The 19,429-nt window shown below is 50.2% G+C and overlaps 1 protein-coding gene across 1 annotated transcript in view; it reads left to right on the top strand.

The window, feature by feature from the left end:
• LOC115462165 (ligand-dependent nuclear receptor corepressor-like protein) overlaps nt 1–19,429 on the top strand; it is a 202,301-nt gene that overhangs the window by 110,534 nt on the left and 72,338 nt on the right. The window contains exon 3 of the mRNA XM_030192190.1: nt 8,531–8,610. Within this exon, the coding sequence (XP_030048050.1) occupies nt 8,531–8,610 (80 nt within the window). The remainder of the gene's footprint in view (nt 1–8,530; nt 8,611–19,429) is intronic.

Raw genomic sequence — 19,429 nt, 5'->3', positions numbered from 1 at the left:
CAAAGCCCTATAGACAGTCCGCCCAGTTGTTTGTTTCTTTTGATACCAACAGGAGGGGAGTCGCCATCGGAAAACGCAACATCTCCAATTGGCTAGCAGATTGCATTTCCTTCACTTATACCCAAGCCGGGCTGACTCTGGAGGGGCATGTCACGGCTCGTATTGTAAGCCACATTGAGCCTGCAAAGAGGAGGGAAAATGTGGGATACAAATGCAACAAATAATTAATAATAATATTGTCAGAGCCATGGCTGCGTCAGTAGCCCACTTAAAGTTAGCTTCTATTGAAAAGATTTGCAAGGCTGCAACGTGGTCATCAGTCCACACATTCACATCTCACTACTGCCTTCAGCAGGATACCCGACGCGACAGTCGGTTTGGGCAGGCGGTGCTGCAGAATATGTTTGGGGTTTATAATCCAACTCCACCCTCCTAGGCCCCTTTTTGTTCTGTTCCAGGCTACACTCTCACTTAGTTGTGTTTCTTTTCATGTCAATCTATGTTATGTCCTCGCTGTTGAGAGGCCCAGTTGACCAGTGTTCATTGTTTTGAGTGAGCCTGGGGGCTAGGGATACCCCATCATGAGAATATTCAGCCTGCTTGTCCTCGGAGAAAATGAAGATGCATACCTGTAGCAGGTATTCTCCGAGGACAGCAGGCTGAATATTCTCACAACCCGCCCTCCTCCCCTTTGGAGTTGTTCCAGTTCTCTATTTTGCTATTTATTAAACTAGTAAGCTGCTCGCGCATGCGCGGAGCGTTTGCCCACGCAACGCAGTGTTTGGGAAGATTCTTTCTTTTTGCTTTAAAGTTGTTGCTGGTCTCCTGGGCCATCGCGGACAATGACCCATCATGAGAATATTTAGCCTGCTGTCCTCGGAGAATACCTGCTACAGGTATGTATCTTCATTTTTCTGGTGGTGTTTTAAGTGTTCAGTTCCTTGTAGTTGACGTTTTTTTTAGGTGTTGCTTGGCTATTCGAACTATTGGGTTGCACAGTCCCTTATACAAGAGCGCTGTTCATTAGTTCTCAGTCTCCCTCTGCTGGTAGGAGTGCATATTACCCATTCATAGGGAATGGTCTGGAGAGATTCAAGGAAAGCAAATTAGCAGGGAATACCTAATTTCTCCTTATTGTATGACACAGTAATATTTGCTTGACACCACAACAAACAAAGAAAATAGCAGGCTCTGCTGGAGCATGAACTCATCACAGTGGTCATTCCCACTCTGGTGTTTTGCTCATTCTACCCACAGCTTTTCAACTTTTTCTTCACCATGGCTGTTATTCTCTAGTCTTTCAGTAACTCCCTCCCCCTCTCAGCCAGCATCTTCACTGTTGTTTTCTCTAGGCTGTTGACCTTGTTCACCATTGGGAATCTGCAATAGTGGGAAGGGTTATGACTGGGAACCAGATGAGGTCACTGCTGGAGGAGAATTTGGAGGCCACACGTCTTCCCAATAATTTGCCACCTCAGGTAATTGGGACTTATGAGAGCCACCCCTGGAGCATATCCTCTTTACAGTTTTCTTCACTGTTCTTCAAAACTTAGTTTACTAAGTTTTACTATCTAAGTAATCAAGGTGGACCATGCATGGGCAGCTGTGTTGGGAGCTTTATGCAAGTGCTTGAAAAACTTCTAGTACTCAGCTCTGACTGAACCATTCCATTTACATGTACTGAATTAAACATCTGCTTGTTTGGCTGATTTATTTATTTATTATTCTCCGAGGACAAGCAGGCTGCTTGTTCTCACTGATGGGTGACATCCACGGCAGCCCCCTCCAATCGAAAACTTCACTAGCAAAGGCCTTTGCTAGCCCTCGCGCACCCATGCGCACCGCGCATGCTCGGCTGTCTTCCCTCCCGAACCGGCTCGTGTTCGTCAGTCTTCTTTTGTCCGCGCTCGGGACGGTCGTGTTTTGCTGCCGTTTCGTGCCCCTCAAGTTGACCTCGCGCGATTTGTGCTAAAAAAAAAAAAAAAAAAAAGAGACCGATCCGGTCTTTATCCCTTTCCCGTGTTTCCAGCTTTTTCCCCGCGTAAGTTTCCTTTCGCTTTCGGGACCGGCCTATTTGGCCTCGGTACGGGTCTTTTCTCCCTTCTTTTTGGTGCCTTTTGTCATCATCGCGAATTTTGATTTCGCTGGCGTGATTTTTCTGTCCATGTCATCGAAGTCTTCCAGCGGCTTCAAGAAGTGCGCCCAGGTAATCTCGCTCACTGATAGGCACGCTTCGTGTCTTCAGTGTCTGGGGGCTGGGCACCGCCCGCAGGCCTGCAGTCTTTGTGCTGTTTTGAAAAAGAGGACTCAGGTAGCGAGATTGGCCCAGTGGAACTCGTTGTTCTCGGGCTCTTCGACGACAACAGCACAGGACGCATCGAGTGCATCGACGTCGACAGCATCGAAGTCTTCGACCTCGGCATTGGCATCGACTGCATCGAGGCTTCTACCTCCTGCATCGTCGGTACCGAGACATCGAAAGGCTGCGTCGACGTCGGTGGTGCTTCGTCTGGAGTGCAGGTGAGGGCTGTCCATTCCCCTACTGGTGGCGGTGAGCCTTCGGGTGGGTCTCCCCCTGCCCTCGTCGGTACCGAGACATCGAAAGGCTGCGTCGACGTCGGTAGTACCGGGACCTCCGCTATTGCTGATATCGTCGGACGGTGGTGCTTCGTCTGGAGTGCAGGTGAGGGCTGTCCATTCCCCTACTGGTGGCGGTGAGCCTTCGGGTGGGTCTCCCCCTGCCCTGAGGGCTCCTGCGGTACAGCCCCCCCCCCCCCCCCCCGAGATCGACCTTCTTCGGCCTCAGCCCCGAGGAAGAGACGGTTGGATTCTACGTCCTCCTCGTCGGTACCGGGAAGCTCCGGTGACATGCTTCGCTTGAAGAAGTCAAAGAAGCATCGTCACCGGTCTCCTTCCCGTCTCGGTACCGAGAGCTCTGGTTCACCGAGGCAGTCGGCACCCAGTAGGCATCGGCACTGGGAGGACTGCTCACCCTCTGTTCAGGAGGTGTCGATGCGCTCCCCCTTGGACAGCCCGGAACCGCCTCCACGCCCGGAACAGACTCTGACCTCGACACCTGCATCGGCTTCTCAGTCTTTCTCCACAGCCGCTCTGCACGAGAGTCTCCGGGCCGTTCTTCCAGAGATTCTGGGAGAGCTGTTGCGCCCTTCTCTGGTACCGGGGGTGTTTGCGCCACCGGTACCGTCGAGTGAGGCGACGGCTGGCCCCTTGCCTGAGGTGAGGTCTCCGGTATCGGTATGGCCGCCTCCCAGGCAGACTCCCCGACGACGCCGGCGGCGGGAGCTTCGCCGGTGCTGGCGAGGGAGTCCACCTCTCGATGCTCCTACCGTGGCCATGTTTCCACGGAGTCGAGTCGGGCACGGCTTCAGACGCAGGTTCGTGAACTTGTGTCTGATACTGATGGTGAGGCCTCGTGGGAGGAGGAGGAGGACATCAGATATTTCTCTGACGAAGAGCCTGATGGCCTTCCTTCTGACCCCACTCCCTCTCCTGAAAGGCAGCTTTCTCCTCCTGAGAGTCTGTTTTTCGCGGCCTTTGTCCGGGAGATGTCTACAGCCATCCCCTTCCCGGTGGTTGTGGAGGATGAGCCCAGGGCTGAAATGTTTGAGCTCTTGGACTACCCTTCTCCACCTAAGGAAGCGTCCACAGTACCCATGCATCATGTCCTAAAAAAGACATTGCTGGCGAACTGGACCAAGCCATTAACTAATCCCCACATTCCCAAGAAGATCGAATCCCAGTATCGGATCCATGGGGACCCAGAGCTGATGCGCACTCAGTTGCCTCACGACTCTGGTGTGGTGGATCTGGCCCTAAAGAAGGCTAAGAGTTCTAGAGAGCATGCTTCGGCGCCCCCGGGCAAAGACTCCAGAACCTTAGACTCCTTTGGGAGGAAGGCCTATCATTCCTCTATGCTCGTGGCCAAGATTCAGTCCTACCAGCTCTACACGAACATCCATATGCGGAACAATGTGTGACAGTTGGCGGGCTTGGTGGACAAGCTCCCTCCTGAGCAAGCCAAGCCGTTTCAGGAGGTGGTCAGGCAGCTGAAGGCGTGCAGAAAATTCCTGGCCAGAGGGGTATTTGATACCTTTCATGTTGCGTCCAGGGCCGTTGCTCAAGGTGTGGTGATGCGCAGACTCTCATGGCTGCGTGTCTCCGACCTGGAGAATAGGATCCAGCAGCGGATTGCGGACTCCCCTTGCTGAGCGGACAACATTTTTGGAGGAAAAGTCAAACAGGTGGTAGAACAGCTCCACCAGCGGGATAACGCTTTCGACAAATTCTCCCGCCGGCAGCCTTCAGCATCTACCTCCTCAGGTAGACATTTTTATGGGGGAAGGAGGGCTGTTCCCTACTCTTCAGGTAAGCGTAGGTACAATCCTCCCTCTCGCCAGCCTGCGGCCCAGGCTAAGCCCCAGCGTGCTCGCTCTCGTCAGCAGCGTGCGCCTCAGCTAGGCCCTACGGCTCCCCAGCAAAAGCAGGGGACGAGCTTTTGACTGGCTCCAGCAGAGCATAGCCGACATCAACGTATCCGTGCCGGGAGATCTACAGGTCGGGGGGAGGTTGAAAGTTTTTTCACCAAAGGTGGCCTCTTATAACCTCCGACCGTTGGGTTCTTCAAATAGTCCGGCAAGGATACACCCTCAATTTGGCCTCAAAGCCTCCAAATTGCCCATCGGGAGCTCAGTCCTACAGCTTCCAGCACAAGCAGGTACTTGCAGAGGAAATCTCCGCCCTTCTCAGCGCCAATGCGGTCGAGCCCGTGCCATCCGGGCAAGAAGGGCTGGGATTATATTCCAGGTACTTCCTTGTGGAAAAGAAAACAGGGGGGATGCGTCCCATCCTAGACCTAAGGGCCCTGAACAAATATCTGGTCAAGGAAAAGTTTAGGATGCTTTCCCTGGGCACCCTTCTTCCCATGATTCAGGAAAACGATTGGCTATGCTCTCTGGACTTGAAGGACGCCTACACGCACATCCCGATATTGCCAGCTCACAGCCAGTATCTGCGATTTCAGCTGGGCACACGTCACTTCCAGTACTGTGTGCTACCCTTTGGGCTCGCCTCTGCGCCCAGGGTGTTCACGACGTGCCTGGCTGTAGTAGCAGCAGCGCTTCGCAGTCTGGGAGTGCACGTGTTCCCTTATCTCGACGATTGGTTGGTGAAGAACAATTCCGAGGCAGGAGCTCTACAGTCCATGCAGATGACTATTCGACTCCTGGAGCTACTGGGGTTTGTGATAAATTACCCAAAGTCCCATCTTCTCCCAGTACAGAGACTCGAATTCATAGGAGCTCTGCTGGATTCTCGGACGGCTCGTGCCTATCTTCCGGAGACAAGGGCCAACAACCTGCTGTCCCTCGTCTCCTGGGTACGAGCGTCCCAGCAGATCACAGCTCGGCAGATGTTGAGATTGCTGGGCCACATGGCCTTCACAGTTCATGTGACTCCCATGGCTCGTCTTCACATGCAATCTGCTCAATGGACCCTAGCTTCCCAGTGGTTTCAGGCTGCTGGGGATCTAGAGGACGTGATCCACCTGTCCACGAGTTTTCTCAAATCCCTGTACTGGTGGACGATTTGGTCCAATTTGACTCTGGGACGCCCTTTCCAAATTCCTCAGCCACAAAAAGTGCTGACTACAGATGCGTCTCTCCTGGGGTGGGGAGCTCATGTCGGTGGGCTTCACACCCAGGGAAGCTGGTCCCTCCAGGAACGCGATCTGCAGATCAATCTCCTGGAGTTACGAGCGGTCTGGAATGCTCTGAAGGCTTTTAGGGATCGGCGGTCCCACCAAATTATCCAAATTCAGACAGACAACCAGGTTGCCATGTATTACATCAGCAAGCAGGGGGGCACCGGATCTCGCCCCCTGTGTCAGGAAGCCGTCAGCATGTGGCTGTGGGCTCGCCGTTACGGCATGTTTCTCCAAGCCACATATCTGGCAGGCGTAATCAACAGTCTGGCCGACAGATTGAGCAGGATTATGCAACCTCACGAGTGGTCGCTCAACTCCAGAGTAGTGCGCCGGATCTTCCAGGTGTGGGGCACCCCCTTGGTAGATCTCTTTGCATCTCGAGCCAACCACAAGGTCCCTCAGTTCTGTTCCAGACTTCAGGCCCACGGCCGACTGGCGTCGGATGCCTTCCTTCTGGTTTGGGGGGACGGCCTGCTGTATGCTTATCCTCCCATACCTCTGGTGGGGAAGACTTTGTTGAAACTCAATCAAAACCGAGGCACCATGATTCTGATTGCTCCTTTTTGGCCACGTCAGATCGGTTCCCTCTCCTTCTGGAGTTGTCCTCCGAAGAACCGTGGAGATTGGAGTGTTTTCCGACCCTCATCACACAGGATGAAGGGGCGCTTCTGCATCCCAACCTCCGGTCTCTGGCTCTCATGGCCTGGATGTTGAGAGCGTAGACTTTTCCTCTTTGGGTCTGTCGAAGGGTGTCTCCCGTGTCTTGCTTGCTTCCAGAAAAGATTCCACTAAGAGGAGTTACTTCTTTTTATGGAGAAGGTTTGCCATCTGGTGTGACAGCAAGGCCTTAGATTCTTGCTCCTGCCCTACACAGACCCTGTTTGAATACCTTCTGCACTTGTCTGAGTCTGGTCTCAAGACCAACTCTGTAAGGGTTCACCTTAGCGCAATCAGTGCATACCATTACCGTGTGGAAGGTAAGCCGATCTCAGGACAGCCTTTAGTTGTTCGCTTCATGAGAGGTTTGCTTTTGTCAAAGCCCCCCGTCAAACCTCCTAAAGTGTCATGGGATCTCAATGTCGTTCTCACCCAGCTGATGAAACATCATTTTGAGCCACTGAACTCCTGCCATCTGAAGTACTTGACCTGGAAGGTCATTTTCTTGGTGGCAGTTACTTCAGCTCGTAGAGTCAGTGAGCTTCAGGCCCTGGTAGCCCAGGCCCCTTACACCAGATTTCATCATAATAGAGTAGTCCTCCGCACTCACCCTAAGTTCTTGCCGAAGGTAGTGTCGGAGTTCCATCTGAAACATGTCAGTTGTCTTGCCAACATTCTTTCCCCGTCCGCACTCCTGCCCTGCTGAACGTCAGCTGCACACATTGGACTGCAAAAGAGCATTGGCCTTCTATCTGGAGCGGACACAGCCCAACAGACAGTCTGCCCAATTGTTTGTTTCTTTTGATCCCAACAGGAGGGGAGTGGCTGTGGGGAAATGCACCATTTCAAATTGGCTAGCAGATTGCATTTCCTTCACTTACGCCCAGGCTGGGCTGGCTCTTGAGGGTCATGTCACGGCTCATAGTGTTAGAGCCATGGCAGCGTCAGTGGCCCACTTGAAGTCAGCCACTATTGAAGAGATTTGCAAGGCTGCGACGTGGTCATCTGTCCACACATTCACATCTCATTACTGCCTGCAGCAGGATACCCGAAGCGACAGTCGGTTCGGGCAGTCAGTGCTTCAGAATCTGTTCGGGGTTTAGAATCCAACTCCACCCCCCTAGGCCCATGTTTATTCTGTTCCAGGCTACACTCAGTTAGTTGGATAAGTTGTTAGGTCAATCTCAGTTATGTCCTCGCCGTTGCGAGGCCCAATTGACCATGTTTGTTGTTTTGAGTGAGCCTGGGGGCTAGGGATACCCCATCAGTGAGAACAAGCAGCCTGCTTGTCCTCGGAGAAAGCGAATGCTACATACCTGTAGAAGGTATTCTCCAAGGACAGCAGGCTGATTGTTCTCACATACCCGCCTGCCTCCCCTTTGGAGTTGTGTCTTCCCTTGTCTTTGTCTTGCTACATACGGGACTGACGAACATGAGCCGGTTCAGGCGCGAAGATGGCCGCGCATGTGCGGTGCGCAAGGGCGCGCGGGGCTAGCAAAGGCCTTTGCTAGTGAAGTTTCTGATTGGAGGGGGCTGCCGTGGACGTCACCCATCAGTGAGAACAATCAGCCTGCTGTCCTCGGAGAATACCTTCTGCAGGTATGTGGCATTCGCTTTAATTTATATTCTGCCTAAAGACTAGGGAGATCACAAAAAAGCCTCCATAAAAGTTTTAACAAACTTCAACAGCAAACATAAAAACACACAAAATAAACCGCAAAATCTGTTTGCACTGTGCCTACACTATGGGGCTCATTTTCAAAAGTTCTGTAGTACCTGTGGTACTTTGTGTGTCGAAGTGCATTGAAAATGAGCCCCTATCCCGCACTCCAACGGATATGCCAAGAAAAACAACAATATCTTAAATTGGACTACATTTCTAGCAAGATGTAAATATCCAGGTAAATTGTTCCACAAACATGTTTTTTAATGATTTATTGTGCATCTGTAGTGGGGCCCCCATTACAGATAAACACCTTTTAATAGGAATAAAGCAAATGTTTGTGAATCCTGATTCCTCTGCATATCCTGGAGAATTTGACAGTATTGGTTTTAGAGTTATGCACTCTTAAAGACCTTTCAGTGTTTGTGTGTATATACCTTGTGTGTAAATAGATTATACTATTAAGTTTGCTCTTCACTTTGTTTTAGACTGTGAACCAGAAGAACTGACAGATTGGTGTGTGGATGAAAAATGTTCCTTCTGTAACTTAAGAAAAGAAACGGTTAATGTAAGTATAATCTAGCACACTGTATTCAAATGGCTTTGCTCCACAATTTTTAGGATAAGAAAGAATGAAGGTTTTTTTTCATGCAAATATTTTTTACCAGTCCATGTTAAATTGAGCAGAATTGAGAAAACACTTTTCCATAGCGTCCCACAGATCAATCTAGAGACTGGTGGGTTATGTCCCTCTGCCAGCAAGTGGAGATAGAGAGAACTTCCGAGGTTCACTATATGTGGTCATGTGTAGCCACCTAAACCTCAGTATTCTCTCTGTCTAGCAGGTGGAGGGTCATAACTCTGCAGCTCTTGATTCTGGGCTCCTCACCCGTTCCCTCGGGCCGAGTTGAGCATACCTTAGGGGGTTGAGGACTCACTGCGGTGGTGAGCAGGGTACACCTGGTGGTGCCAGGTTCCTCCCTTACTCCCCCTTCCTCACAAGAACCCGACTTTTTTGCAGCCTCACGTGAATCTTAAAAAGAGCAAAATTTTTTGTCAGCATTGCACTCATAGGAAGAAGGGCTTCGTTCTAGCTGAACGGTTCGTTGGGGTAAGTGCCTCGTTTCTGGGGGGGGGGGGGGTGGTGTAGCCCTGGTACTTCAGCTGTAGCACATGGCAGCTCCCTCAGAGACAGTTAAACACTGCTCCCAGTGTGGGAGCCGGAGAGGAGCGTCGGGAGCATGCTCAGCCTGTCCTCGCAGCTCCATGGCTGGAGAGCGAGTTTCAGAGGCATAGGACTGCTCGTTTCTCAGTGCGGAGTCAGTAGCACCTTTGATCTGCCGGACCTGCTTCTTCCCGCCCGGCAGCCTATGATTTGGCGCAATTTCGCGAGTGCCGCTAGCATTGTCATCCACGGTCTCCTCGGCACCCGTTCCCGCCAGCTGGCAGATGCGGTGTGTTTCGTAGCTCTGGGCACGGGAGACACAGTGTGTGTATGGGGTGGGGGGGGGGGGGGGGCATGTGTTCGGAGGTAGATGATGGCCAATTGTCAGGAGTTTCCTGTCTGGCACAGTCAGATTCATTGGAAGAGGGCGAATTGGCCTCAGAAGGGGGAGATGATCCCAATGCGGTGCGTTTATTCTGCCAGGAAGAGCTCCCAGCTCTGATAGTGCGGGCCATGGAGGTTTTGAACATCTCCGTTCCAGACGGCAGTCTCACTGCTTCCGTAGCCCCCTCTATTATGTTGGGGTTGAAGCTGCCCCCCAGGACCTTTCATATTCATGAGGCAATGAAGGTGCTCATCGCAGCTCAGTGGGACACGCTGGAGGCAGGGTTGCGCGTGGTCAGGGCCATGATGCACCTCTATCCGCTCTTTGACGCAGAACGGGAGGCTTTCCGTCTGTCCACAGTGGATTCCTTAATCACTTCGGTTACTAAGAAGACTACGTTGACTGTAGAAGGCGGCACAGCTGTTAAAGATCCTCAGAACAGGAAGTTGGAGTCTTCCTTGAAGATGTCTTTTGAGGTGGTGGCGTTGTGTATGCAGGCTTCCATCTGCGGTTCATATGTGGCCAGGGCTTGTCTGTCCTGGGTGCAGAAAGCAGCCTCCCCAGAGGAGCTCGTTGAAGTTTTGCCTTCGCTCGAGGCAGGCTTGGCTTGTCTAGCAGATTTGCTTTATGATCTCCTTCGAGCCTCGGCTAAGGGGGTTTCTTGCTCGGTAGCGGCTCGCCTCTGGTTGTGGCTTCATCACTGGGCAGGATAATGGCGACTAAATCTCGTTTGGCTCGCTTGCCATTCAGAGGCAAGCTTCTGTTTGGGCAGGATTTAGACAAGACTGTCAAGGACCTTGGGGATTCTAAAGGCCATCGTTTGCCTGAGGATAAGCCTCGTTCTGGTCCTCATTTGGGCAGCTCCCGGTCCCGATTCAGGGGTGCTCGCCGTTATTTGCTGGGGTAGATCTGGGTCTTTTGCAAAACTGCGATTTCCTCAAAAGCAGCAGCCGTTTCGTGGGGAACACCTCCCCGGCGGTGCTTTTTTGAGACCAGCCGTGGGAGCTCGTACCCAATGATGGGGACTTGGCCCGTCTCCCGGTGGTGATAGGGGGACGGCTGCCCCTTTTTCTCGGAGGATGGGCCGGAGTGACATCAGACGATTGGGTCTTGGAGGTCATCCGGGACGAATATAAACTGGAATTTTATTGAACCCTGGTAGCAGCGGTCAAGGAGACTAAGAAATCTGGTCCAGCTCGGGGCAGTAGTTCCCGTTCCTGTGGCGCATCGGGGTTTAGGCCGCTACTCTATTTTGTGGTGCCCAAAAAAGGGGGGTCATTCCGACCAGTACTCAATCTAAAGGGCGTGAACAGAGCTCTTTGAATACATCACTTTCGGATGGAAACCCTTTGGTCAGTCATGGCCGCGGTTCAGCCAGGGGAGTTCCTCACCTCTCTTGATCTCAATGAGGTTTACTTGCACATTCCCATTTGGCCGCCACATCATCTATTTCTTCGGTTTGCGATCCTGGGCCGACATGGAAACACATACAGGAGGTCGGACAGGGGCCACAGCTGAAGAAGCGCATTGATCCCCTGAGAGAGAGGATCCCCCATGCTGAAAAACTGAGGCACTTTCGCATTGACCCCCCATGCCATGAGGTCTATGGCAGGAACTCCACACCGTACCGTGATCAGCGAGAACGCCAGATTGGAGAGCTCCCACTCCACCAGGTCCAGCACGTGACGACTTAGAAGATCTGCCTCGACATTTAGCGCCCCCGCTATGTGACCCGCAGAGATTATGGGCAAGCGCCCCTCCACCCAAAGACAGAGAAGTGACACCTCCTTGGCTAAAGCAGCACTCTTGGTGTGGAGTTCCTGCCATAGACCTCATGGCATGGGGGGTCAATGCGAAAGTGCCTCAGTTTTTCAGCATGGGGGATCCTCTCTCTCAGGGGATCAATGCGCTTCTTCAGCTGTGGCCCCTGTCCGACCTCCTGTATGTGTTTCCATCGTGGCCCATGATAGGCAGGTTAATAGGGCGTGTGGCTCGTCACCAGGTCGGGTGATTGTAGTGGCTCCGGACTGGCCCAGGCGTCCGTGGTACCTAGATCTGGTTTGTCTTCAAGTCGACAATCTGTTGCACCCGCCAGCTCGTCGGGAGTTGCATCAGGGTCCAATCGTTATGGAGGATCCCTCCCTGTTTGGTCTTATGGCCTGGCTATTGAGAGGGCAAGGTTGAGAACAAGGGCTATACAGACAGTCATTGCCACTATGTTAAGGGCTAGGAAGCATTCCACTTCTACAGCTTACGCTTGAGTGTGACGGACCTTGAGTCATGGTGTGAGGTGGCAGGTCTCGCTGCAGAGTCTGCTTCGGTAGCTTCTATTTTGGCCTTTTTGCAGGATGGCCTTGAGAAATGCCTATCCTTGAGTTCCCTGAAGGTTCTGGTGGCGGCCCTTGCATGTTTTAGGGGTCGTCTTCAAGGGTCCTCTCTGGCCTTGCACCGGACATCGTTCGATTTCTATGGGGAGTGAATCATTTGCGCGTGCCTCGATGTTTCCAACATGGTATCTTAATTTGGTGCTGCGGGCCTTTGTGGCCTCCATTTGATCCTCTGTCTCTTTTGTCATTGAAGGACTTGACGTTGAAAACGGTGTTTTTGATAGCTATTTCCTTGGCGAGGAGAGTTTCGGAGTTGCAGGCTTTATCCTGTAGAGATCCATTTCTCTGTTTTACGGAGGCAGGAGTAACTCTACGGACGGTTCCTTCATTTCTACCGAAGATTGTGTCACGTTTTCATGTAAATCAACAACTCTGTCTTCCCACTTTTCGTAGGGAGGACTATCCTACGGAGTTTCGAGCTCTAAGGTGTCTGGCCATGAGACGGGTTCTCGTCAGGTACTTGGAAGTTACAAATGACTTTCGTCGTTCGGATCATCTGTTTGTTCTGTTTGCTGGTCAGAAGAAAGGGCAGCAAGCCTCTAAGGCCACGGTTGCTCGCTGGTTAAAAGAGGCTATTTCTTTGGCTTACATCTCTTCAGGGAAAGATCCTCCCCGCTCATTTGCGAGCTCATTCCACTAGAGCACAGGCCATTTTTACGGCAGAGTCGAGGTTGGTTTCTTTGGAGGAGATTTGCAAGTCGGCAACTTTGTTGGCTTACCTTTTCAAAGCACTATCAAGTGGATGTAACAGCGCGTTCTGATGCCACGTTTGGGGCTTCAGTCCTGCAAACTGGGATCTGTGTCCTGCCCTACTTAAGAACTGCTTGGGTACGTCCCACCAGTCTCTGGATTGATCCGTGGGACGCTATGGAAGGTACAATTAGTTCTTACCTGATAATTTTCTTTCCATTAGTCCCGACAGATCAATCCAGAGGCCCACCTTAAGATTTACTGCTGGTATTGTTTGTTGGTTTTCTTGTTTGTGTTTGTTTTATGGTTACAGGTTAGTTGTTTTTGGTTCAACAAAGGTTGGAGCGAATCTCTTTACTTGCTGTGAGCTGCATGAGTTCCTCCCGCGTTAGCGGTTGCAGGGTGTTTTTGGTATTTCTGAAGGCAAAGGAATAAGTGGTGATTTGAAGATCCATGTGGCTTTGGTATCGACAATACTGAGGTTTAGGTGGCTACACATGACCACATATAGTGAACCTTGGAAGTTCTTTCTATCGCCACCTGCTAGCAGAGGGACATAACCCACCAGTCTCTGGATTGATTTGTCGGGACTAATGGAAAGAAAATTATCAGGTAAGAACTAATTTTACCTTATAAATTTTGTTTCTAAATATAAGCTGATTAGAATATATTGTGAAGTTAAAATATTTTTGATCAACAGTTTTGATTTGGGGTATTATGAGAAACCGTTATGTTGCCAAAAATTTAATATTACAAGCTTAAGCTTTGCATTACAAATACATATGCCTGCTGACTGACAGGGTACAGAGCAGGTAACCAGATACCTGATATCTCCTTTGTTGCATTTCTCCATCCATTGCAATTGCTACCACTGCCAATCCAAGCCAGAAATATTGTGCATCTGTTGCTTCTTCCCCTGATCACCAAAATCTATACCTACCTGTGCTGCTGCTGCTGCCTCTGCTACAACCACTCTGATCATTAAAGATATACATTTTTTGTACCATTTTGTAATAGTGTGTGTTTCATTTAGTGTGAACTTAACGATGTTTCCTTATCCAGCTAGACCAGTTCAGACCAGTGAGTTATGTCACTCTACCAGCAGAGAAGCTGAAGATTCCAGTAGTAGTGCAGCTTAGTATTTCTCTGCCTCCACTAGATGGTGAAGGTTGGATTGGTGCAACAGGACTTTTTTTGTAGCAGGCCTGACTCCCCTGGGCACAGTCAACAGCCTGTATGGTCTCCCAGGGTTGTCAAATCATTCTTTCCCCGGATTGAGCCTGGAGGAATTTGTTGCCTCTCTGTTTCGCCAGTCCTTGGACTGTGGTCCTTTGTTCAATGTGGCTGTCTGGTGCAGGTCCCACAGAGCCTCTGCTCCCCCCCCCCCCCCCCCCCCCCCCCGCACAACCTCTTATATATTTGATAGAAAAGAAAAAAAAAAAAAAAAGACATGACCTTTCTCCTAGGAGGGGGTGGCATCAGGAAGCAGTGGCAGTGCTTACTCAGGTCGGGTACTGGAGCATGCTAACTGGCAGGTGCTGTGGAATCTGGCATTTAAGTATTGCTGAAAGCTCCTACTGCCCTGCATATGACTGAGAAGCTTCGGGGGAGGCATCAGGCAGCTCCGGGAATCTACTGTATCAACCACTAGTAGAGCTACCGGTCTCTGTTCCTACTGCAACTTCTAAATTTTTGTTAGGAATGGCAACCAGTTTGTCTGGAGGCAAGAGCTATTTTCTTGGTCATGTTGGTGTTTCTTCCCCTTATGAAGAGGAAAGTTGTTCAAATGATATTAGACAATGGCACAGTGGTAGGTTATGCCAACAAGGGGGAATCAAGAGTGCAGCTCTGGTATAGGAGATCAGTTGTGTGTGCTGCTTGGTAAAGGGTAGCCTGCAAGCACTTTTATTACTACTACTAACTAACATTTCTAAAGCGCTACTGTCTCACATAACAAAGGTAAAGAATGGCCTTCTGATTGGTAGTGGAATGGTTGCATCCCAAGTCTTCAGTTGTCAGAGCACCATGGTTCCTCAGTTCTTCAGTTGCAGAAAAGCGCACAGAGCAGCCAGGATCAGTGGACTATTACAGCCCTGGCTGTGCAGGGGGAGTGTCTATATGTCTTCTTCCTCCCCCCCCCCCCCCCCAAATAACCTGGTTACTCAAGAGCAGGGATTCTCAACCCAGTCATCAGGATACACCTAGACAGGTGAATTTTCAGGATAACCACAATGAATATGCATAGGATAAATTTGGATACAATGGAAGCAGTGCATGCAAATTTATCTCCTGCTTATTTGTTGTGGGTATCCTGAAAATTTGACTGGCTAGGCATGTCCCGAGGACTGGGCTGAGAACCTCTGCTGTAGAGGATTGTCAAGCATTTGTTTTTGAGCCATCCTGATGGTCTTTGGAGGCCATGGTATGCGGATGTGTCTTCTGTTTGAGTATCCCCCTTTGTAGTTGCCATGGGGTCCACATCTGCTTGTTCATCGCCCAGTTTGAATTTTGCTTTGAATTTGCATCTGCAGCTTACTGGATTGCCACGGAATATTTTCTCATTAATTTGTGTATGTAAAAAAAAAAAAATAATAATAAATCTGTGGTAATAAAACTATATATGCAGTGTAATGCAAGGTCCAGTAGTGCTCATGAAGGATCCGTCAATATCTAATTTGTAAACATTGCACCTATAAAGTGGTTGTCTTAAAAGGTGATCAACCTCGGTGAACAACTGTTTTGTTTTAAACGTTGTTTCTCCTAGGACAAGCAGGCCCAATGTATTCTCATATGTGGGTGACATCATCCAACGGAGCCCAGTAGGGACACTGCCTAACGCATAGCTTTAGGAAAGTTCTGGCAGCGTCCTATCGTGCAATCGCAGATGCCTTCCATCTGATGCATGGGTATTTCAGTCTTTTCTTTTCCGTGGAACTGGGAGGAAGCATCTTTGTGGTCTCCCTTCACCGCAGAACTGGCCTCCCTGTGTGGGTTTAGCTCTATTTGTTTTCCTCAGTATTTCCCTTGTCTTCCTTATTTATTTTTTTTTGTTTCATTTTTTTTTTCTCGGGCCTTTAAGGTTTTTTTTTTTTTAATTTTTCAAAGCTCTTTAGGCCCACTTGGGCCTGAGCACCGGCCTCAGTTTGGGTCTAGCTCCTTTTTCTTACCTTCAAAATTGGCCACTGTTCTTAAGAAAAGAAGGACCCCCAGTAGATTCAAAAACGCTACAGTACACGTGGTGGTTATGCAGGGGAAACAACTACATGTAGTGTATTGTTTTGTTTAGTATGGTTCCATTTATATTATACAGATTGTTCATTTGGTTTTATGTGTAATGCACCTTTTATGTAATTATCCTTATGGTATCTTTATTTTTTGAAACCTTCATATATTTATATTTTTATATCTGTAACTATTCATATGTTTTAATTGATGGCACACCCATTGTCTGTATTGTTCTAGAATCCTGGGACAGGCGTTCCATGTCGAGTCTCCAAGGAGTATTTGTTGCAATAAACACTGTGTCTGAAGATCTTTTGACTCCCTCATGTTAGTGGAAGTGCTGTTTGTTTTAACCTACTCCACTAGACTTTTGAAAGTGTGACTAATGTAATCAGGTGATTTCATGCATTGGGTGCTTGGGGCCTAACTACCAGGCTGATTCTTGTTCTCTCCATTTAAAAATGCAGTTGACACAGCACGTCAGATCCAGCAGGAGAAACGTTTTGGCTCCTCAAAGGCTGGTCCATTGACATTGGCACCAGAAGCATCAACCTTAATGGCTTCCCAAACTACCTCTACCACTGGGAGTGCACCGTCATCGAGGGAGGTTTCCTCCTCCTCCCTCAGTATCGGGGCGCTGATGGAAGGACCCGGGACCGGTCAGCATCGGACCGGACACCAAGGATTCATACAAGTTTGATGTAGTCGTCTTCAACACCAAGGGACCATGATACGATGTGTCAAGGAAAGCCTAAGAAGCATCAGTCCTCATCAAAGCACAATACCAGAAGTGCCAGTCTCCAAGGAGTGTCAGCACCAGGAGGACAGTGGAGCTGCTGTTGCGCCAGTCTGCGGACAGTCAGGCTTCTGCTACAAAACTGGCTCCTGTCCAGGCTGTCTCTGGCCTAGCTCCCCAGCCTTTGCTGATCCTTTTTCTCGGTGAACAGTACCGGTCCATACTCGGGGGGGGGGGGGGGGGGGAACCTGGTGTTCCAGCTGCACTCCGCTCAGGCATTGAGGGCAATTGCACCAGCTGCAGCTCAGCCTTAGCTCCTTCATGAGGCCCAGGCTTTGCCTGTGGAGTGGTCTTCGACGCCAGCACCTCGACAGGTGTCAAAGTCAACCCATGCAGCATCGGGAGAGGAAGCTTTCCCGTTGCAGAGAGTAGGGCTATATCTTTGTTCCCTATGGGGCGTAGAAATGGTACCATAGAGCTGAGGCAGGCCCAGACTCACTTAGACCATCCTGAGTTCCTAGAGAAGTCTGATCTGGACCATTCATGGGAGTCGGATGAGGCTCCACGTTACTTCTTGGAGGAAGTGTCTTATGGTATCCCTTTTGACCCCTCCCCACTACAGGAGAGGCATAAATCTCCACCTGAGAATCTCTCTCACTGGTTATGTGAAGAAAATGGCTTCAGCCATCCCATTTAAGTTGGAAACAAAGGAGGAGCCCAGGGTTGAGATGTTCAGTTTTGGACCACAAATCTCTTCACAGGGAGAAGGGGTCAGGGTTCCATTGCACACTATCCTGAAGGATGCACTGCTGAGGATCTGGGAATTCTCCCTCTCGGTGTAGGTTGTACTGAAGAAGGTGGATACACAGTATCATATCCCAAAAGCTCCCAGATTTGAGTGGGTGCAATTAACACACCATTCTAGTGGTCAAATCTGCTCTCAAGTGGGCCAGAAGCGCCAGGAATTGTGCCTTGGCGCCAGGGCCGCTGAGAGACAAAGCTGGGCCTGGGGCAAACCCCCCCGCCCGCCTCCCTCCCTCTGGGCCTGCCCTGCTTACTTGTCCTGCTCCTGTCACCGTGTGCATCAGAATTCCCCAGGGCCCAGCACTAACATGGCTCTCCTGGTCCTCTGTGTGGCAGCGCCACAGAGCAGAGTCTATCCTTCCTTCCTGTCGTATCCAGAGGCTGTTTGGAAGCAGCAGGAAGGAAGTACTCCACTTTGCAGCGCTGCCACACACAGGAACAAGAGAGCAGTGCTAGTGCCGGGCGGGCCCCCCTTGATGCTCCAACTCTGGACTCATTTGGGAGAAAGCTTTATCGGACTTCGACACTTATTGCCCTCATCTAGACCTACCAGCTCTACACAAGCATCTACTTGAAGTCCCTGGCTCGTAGTGCACTTACTCGTAGACTCTCTCCCTCAGGAACAGGCCACAGAGCTTCACCAGTTGACCAAAAAGCAGCTGGGGTGGAATTTGTTTATGGACATTCATTTCTCATTTGTTTTCTTGCATAGGTCTGGTGGAGGAGAGAGGGGATTTGGGGAGTGTGGGTTATATTTCCATTATGTCCCAAGGATCAGTCCAGACAGATGGGTTGTGACCATCCACCAGCAGGTGGAGATACAGAGCTCTGAGTTGTGCCTTATAAGCTCTTGCGCTTAGCAACCAAGCCGGTATTCTCAGTCTCCATCAGGTGAGGTTACAGCTCCTGTTCGCTGTGGTGTCTTCTGTGTGACTTCCTGTCCTGCTTGCAGGTTCAGTTGAATTTGGGGCTGAGAATATCCTGTGCCTCAGGTGTAAACCTAGTGATCTAGGTCGCTCCCTGCTCCTGTTGCCACTTTCCACCTCTTTATCTTGGTCTTTCCTTATCTTTTTCTCCTGCCTTTGTCTTAAAATAAATAAAGCTGCCACTGTGGTTCTTATTGGGAAGATGGGGCTTCAGTGCCTTGGAAGTCAGGAGACTGACTGTTTTCTGTGGGTATATTCTCTGTCTGACCATATTAAGTTTTGTTCGCCCTGTAGGGGTAAGCTCTCGGCTACTGTTTCCTGCACGCTTTGCTTTCCTTCTGTGGACATGCCACCTTTTCCTACTTTGGCCATCAGTACTCCGTCTCCGGGAGTGCAGTCTGGCCCTGCTCCGATGGTGGGCTTGGTGCCAACGGCTTCTGCGCTCCACAAGGCTTCAGTGGCCATTTTGTCCACAGGTTCCTCGCCTGCTGCTGTGTCCCAGGATGGTGGTTTTGTGAGGGTAGAAGTCTCAGCCCTACCATTTTCACCTGAATTTGTTGTTTTATAAAATCAGTCCAAGTCATCTCAAGCTGCCTCTCCTTCTTCCCCTCACGTTGCTTTTGAGGAGCAGCTGCCTAAGAAACGAAAATTTTCCATTTCACAGGATTTGGAGAATGTTCATCCTCATGACTCAGGAGGTTTTATTTGTGTGTTTTAGTTCTGCTGATGGCCCTGACTTGGACATTTCAGAGGCAGAGGGGTGATGATCCTACTGTAGCTAGGATGTTTTTGAGAGCAGAGTTGCCTGTATTGATCACAAAATCTGTGGAGGCTTTAAACATTTCTTCCCCTGCTTCAGTCTTTGGTCCTGCGCCGTCTGTTATGTCAGGTGCCAAGAGACCTCCTGTATCTTTCCATATTCACAGGACTATGCAGGAGCTTATTGCATCTCGGTGGAAGACCCCTGATTCTAACCTCCAGGTGGCTTGTGTTATGTCCAAATTATATCCCCTTCTGCAGCCTGATTTAGAGCAGTTTGCTCTGCCTAAGGTGGATGCCCTTATTATGGTGG

This window comes from Microcaecilia unicolor, chromosome 2 (assembly GCF_901765095.1).
Source record: "Microcaecilia unicolor chromosome 2, aMicUni1.1, whole genome shotgun sequence".
Classification (NCBI taxonomy): Eukaryota; Metazoa; Chordata; class Amphibia; order Gymnophiona; family Siphonopidae; genus Microcaecilia; species Microcaecilia unicolor.
The sequence above is the reverse complement of the archived record's forward strand: the minus strand, read 5'-3'. Positions and strand labels throughout refer to the sequence as shown.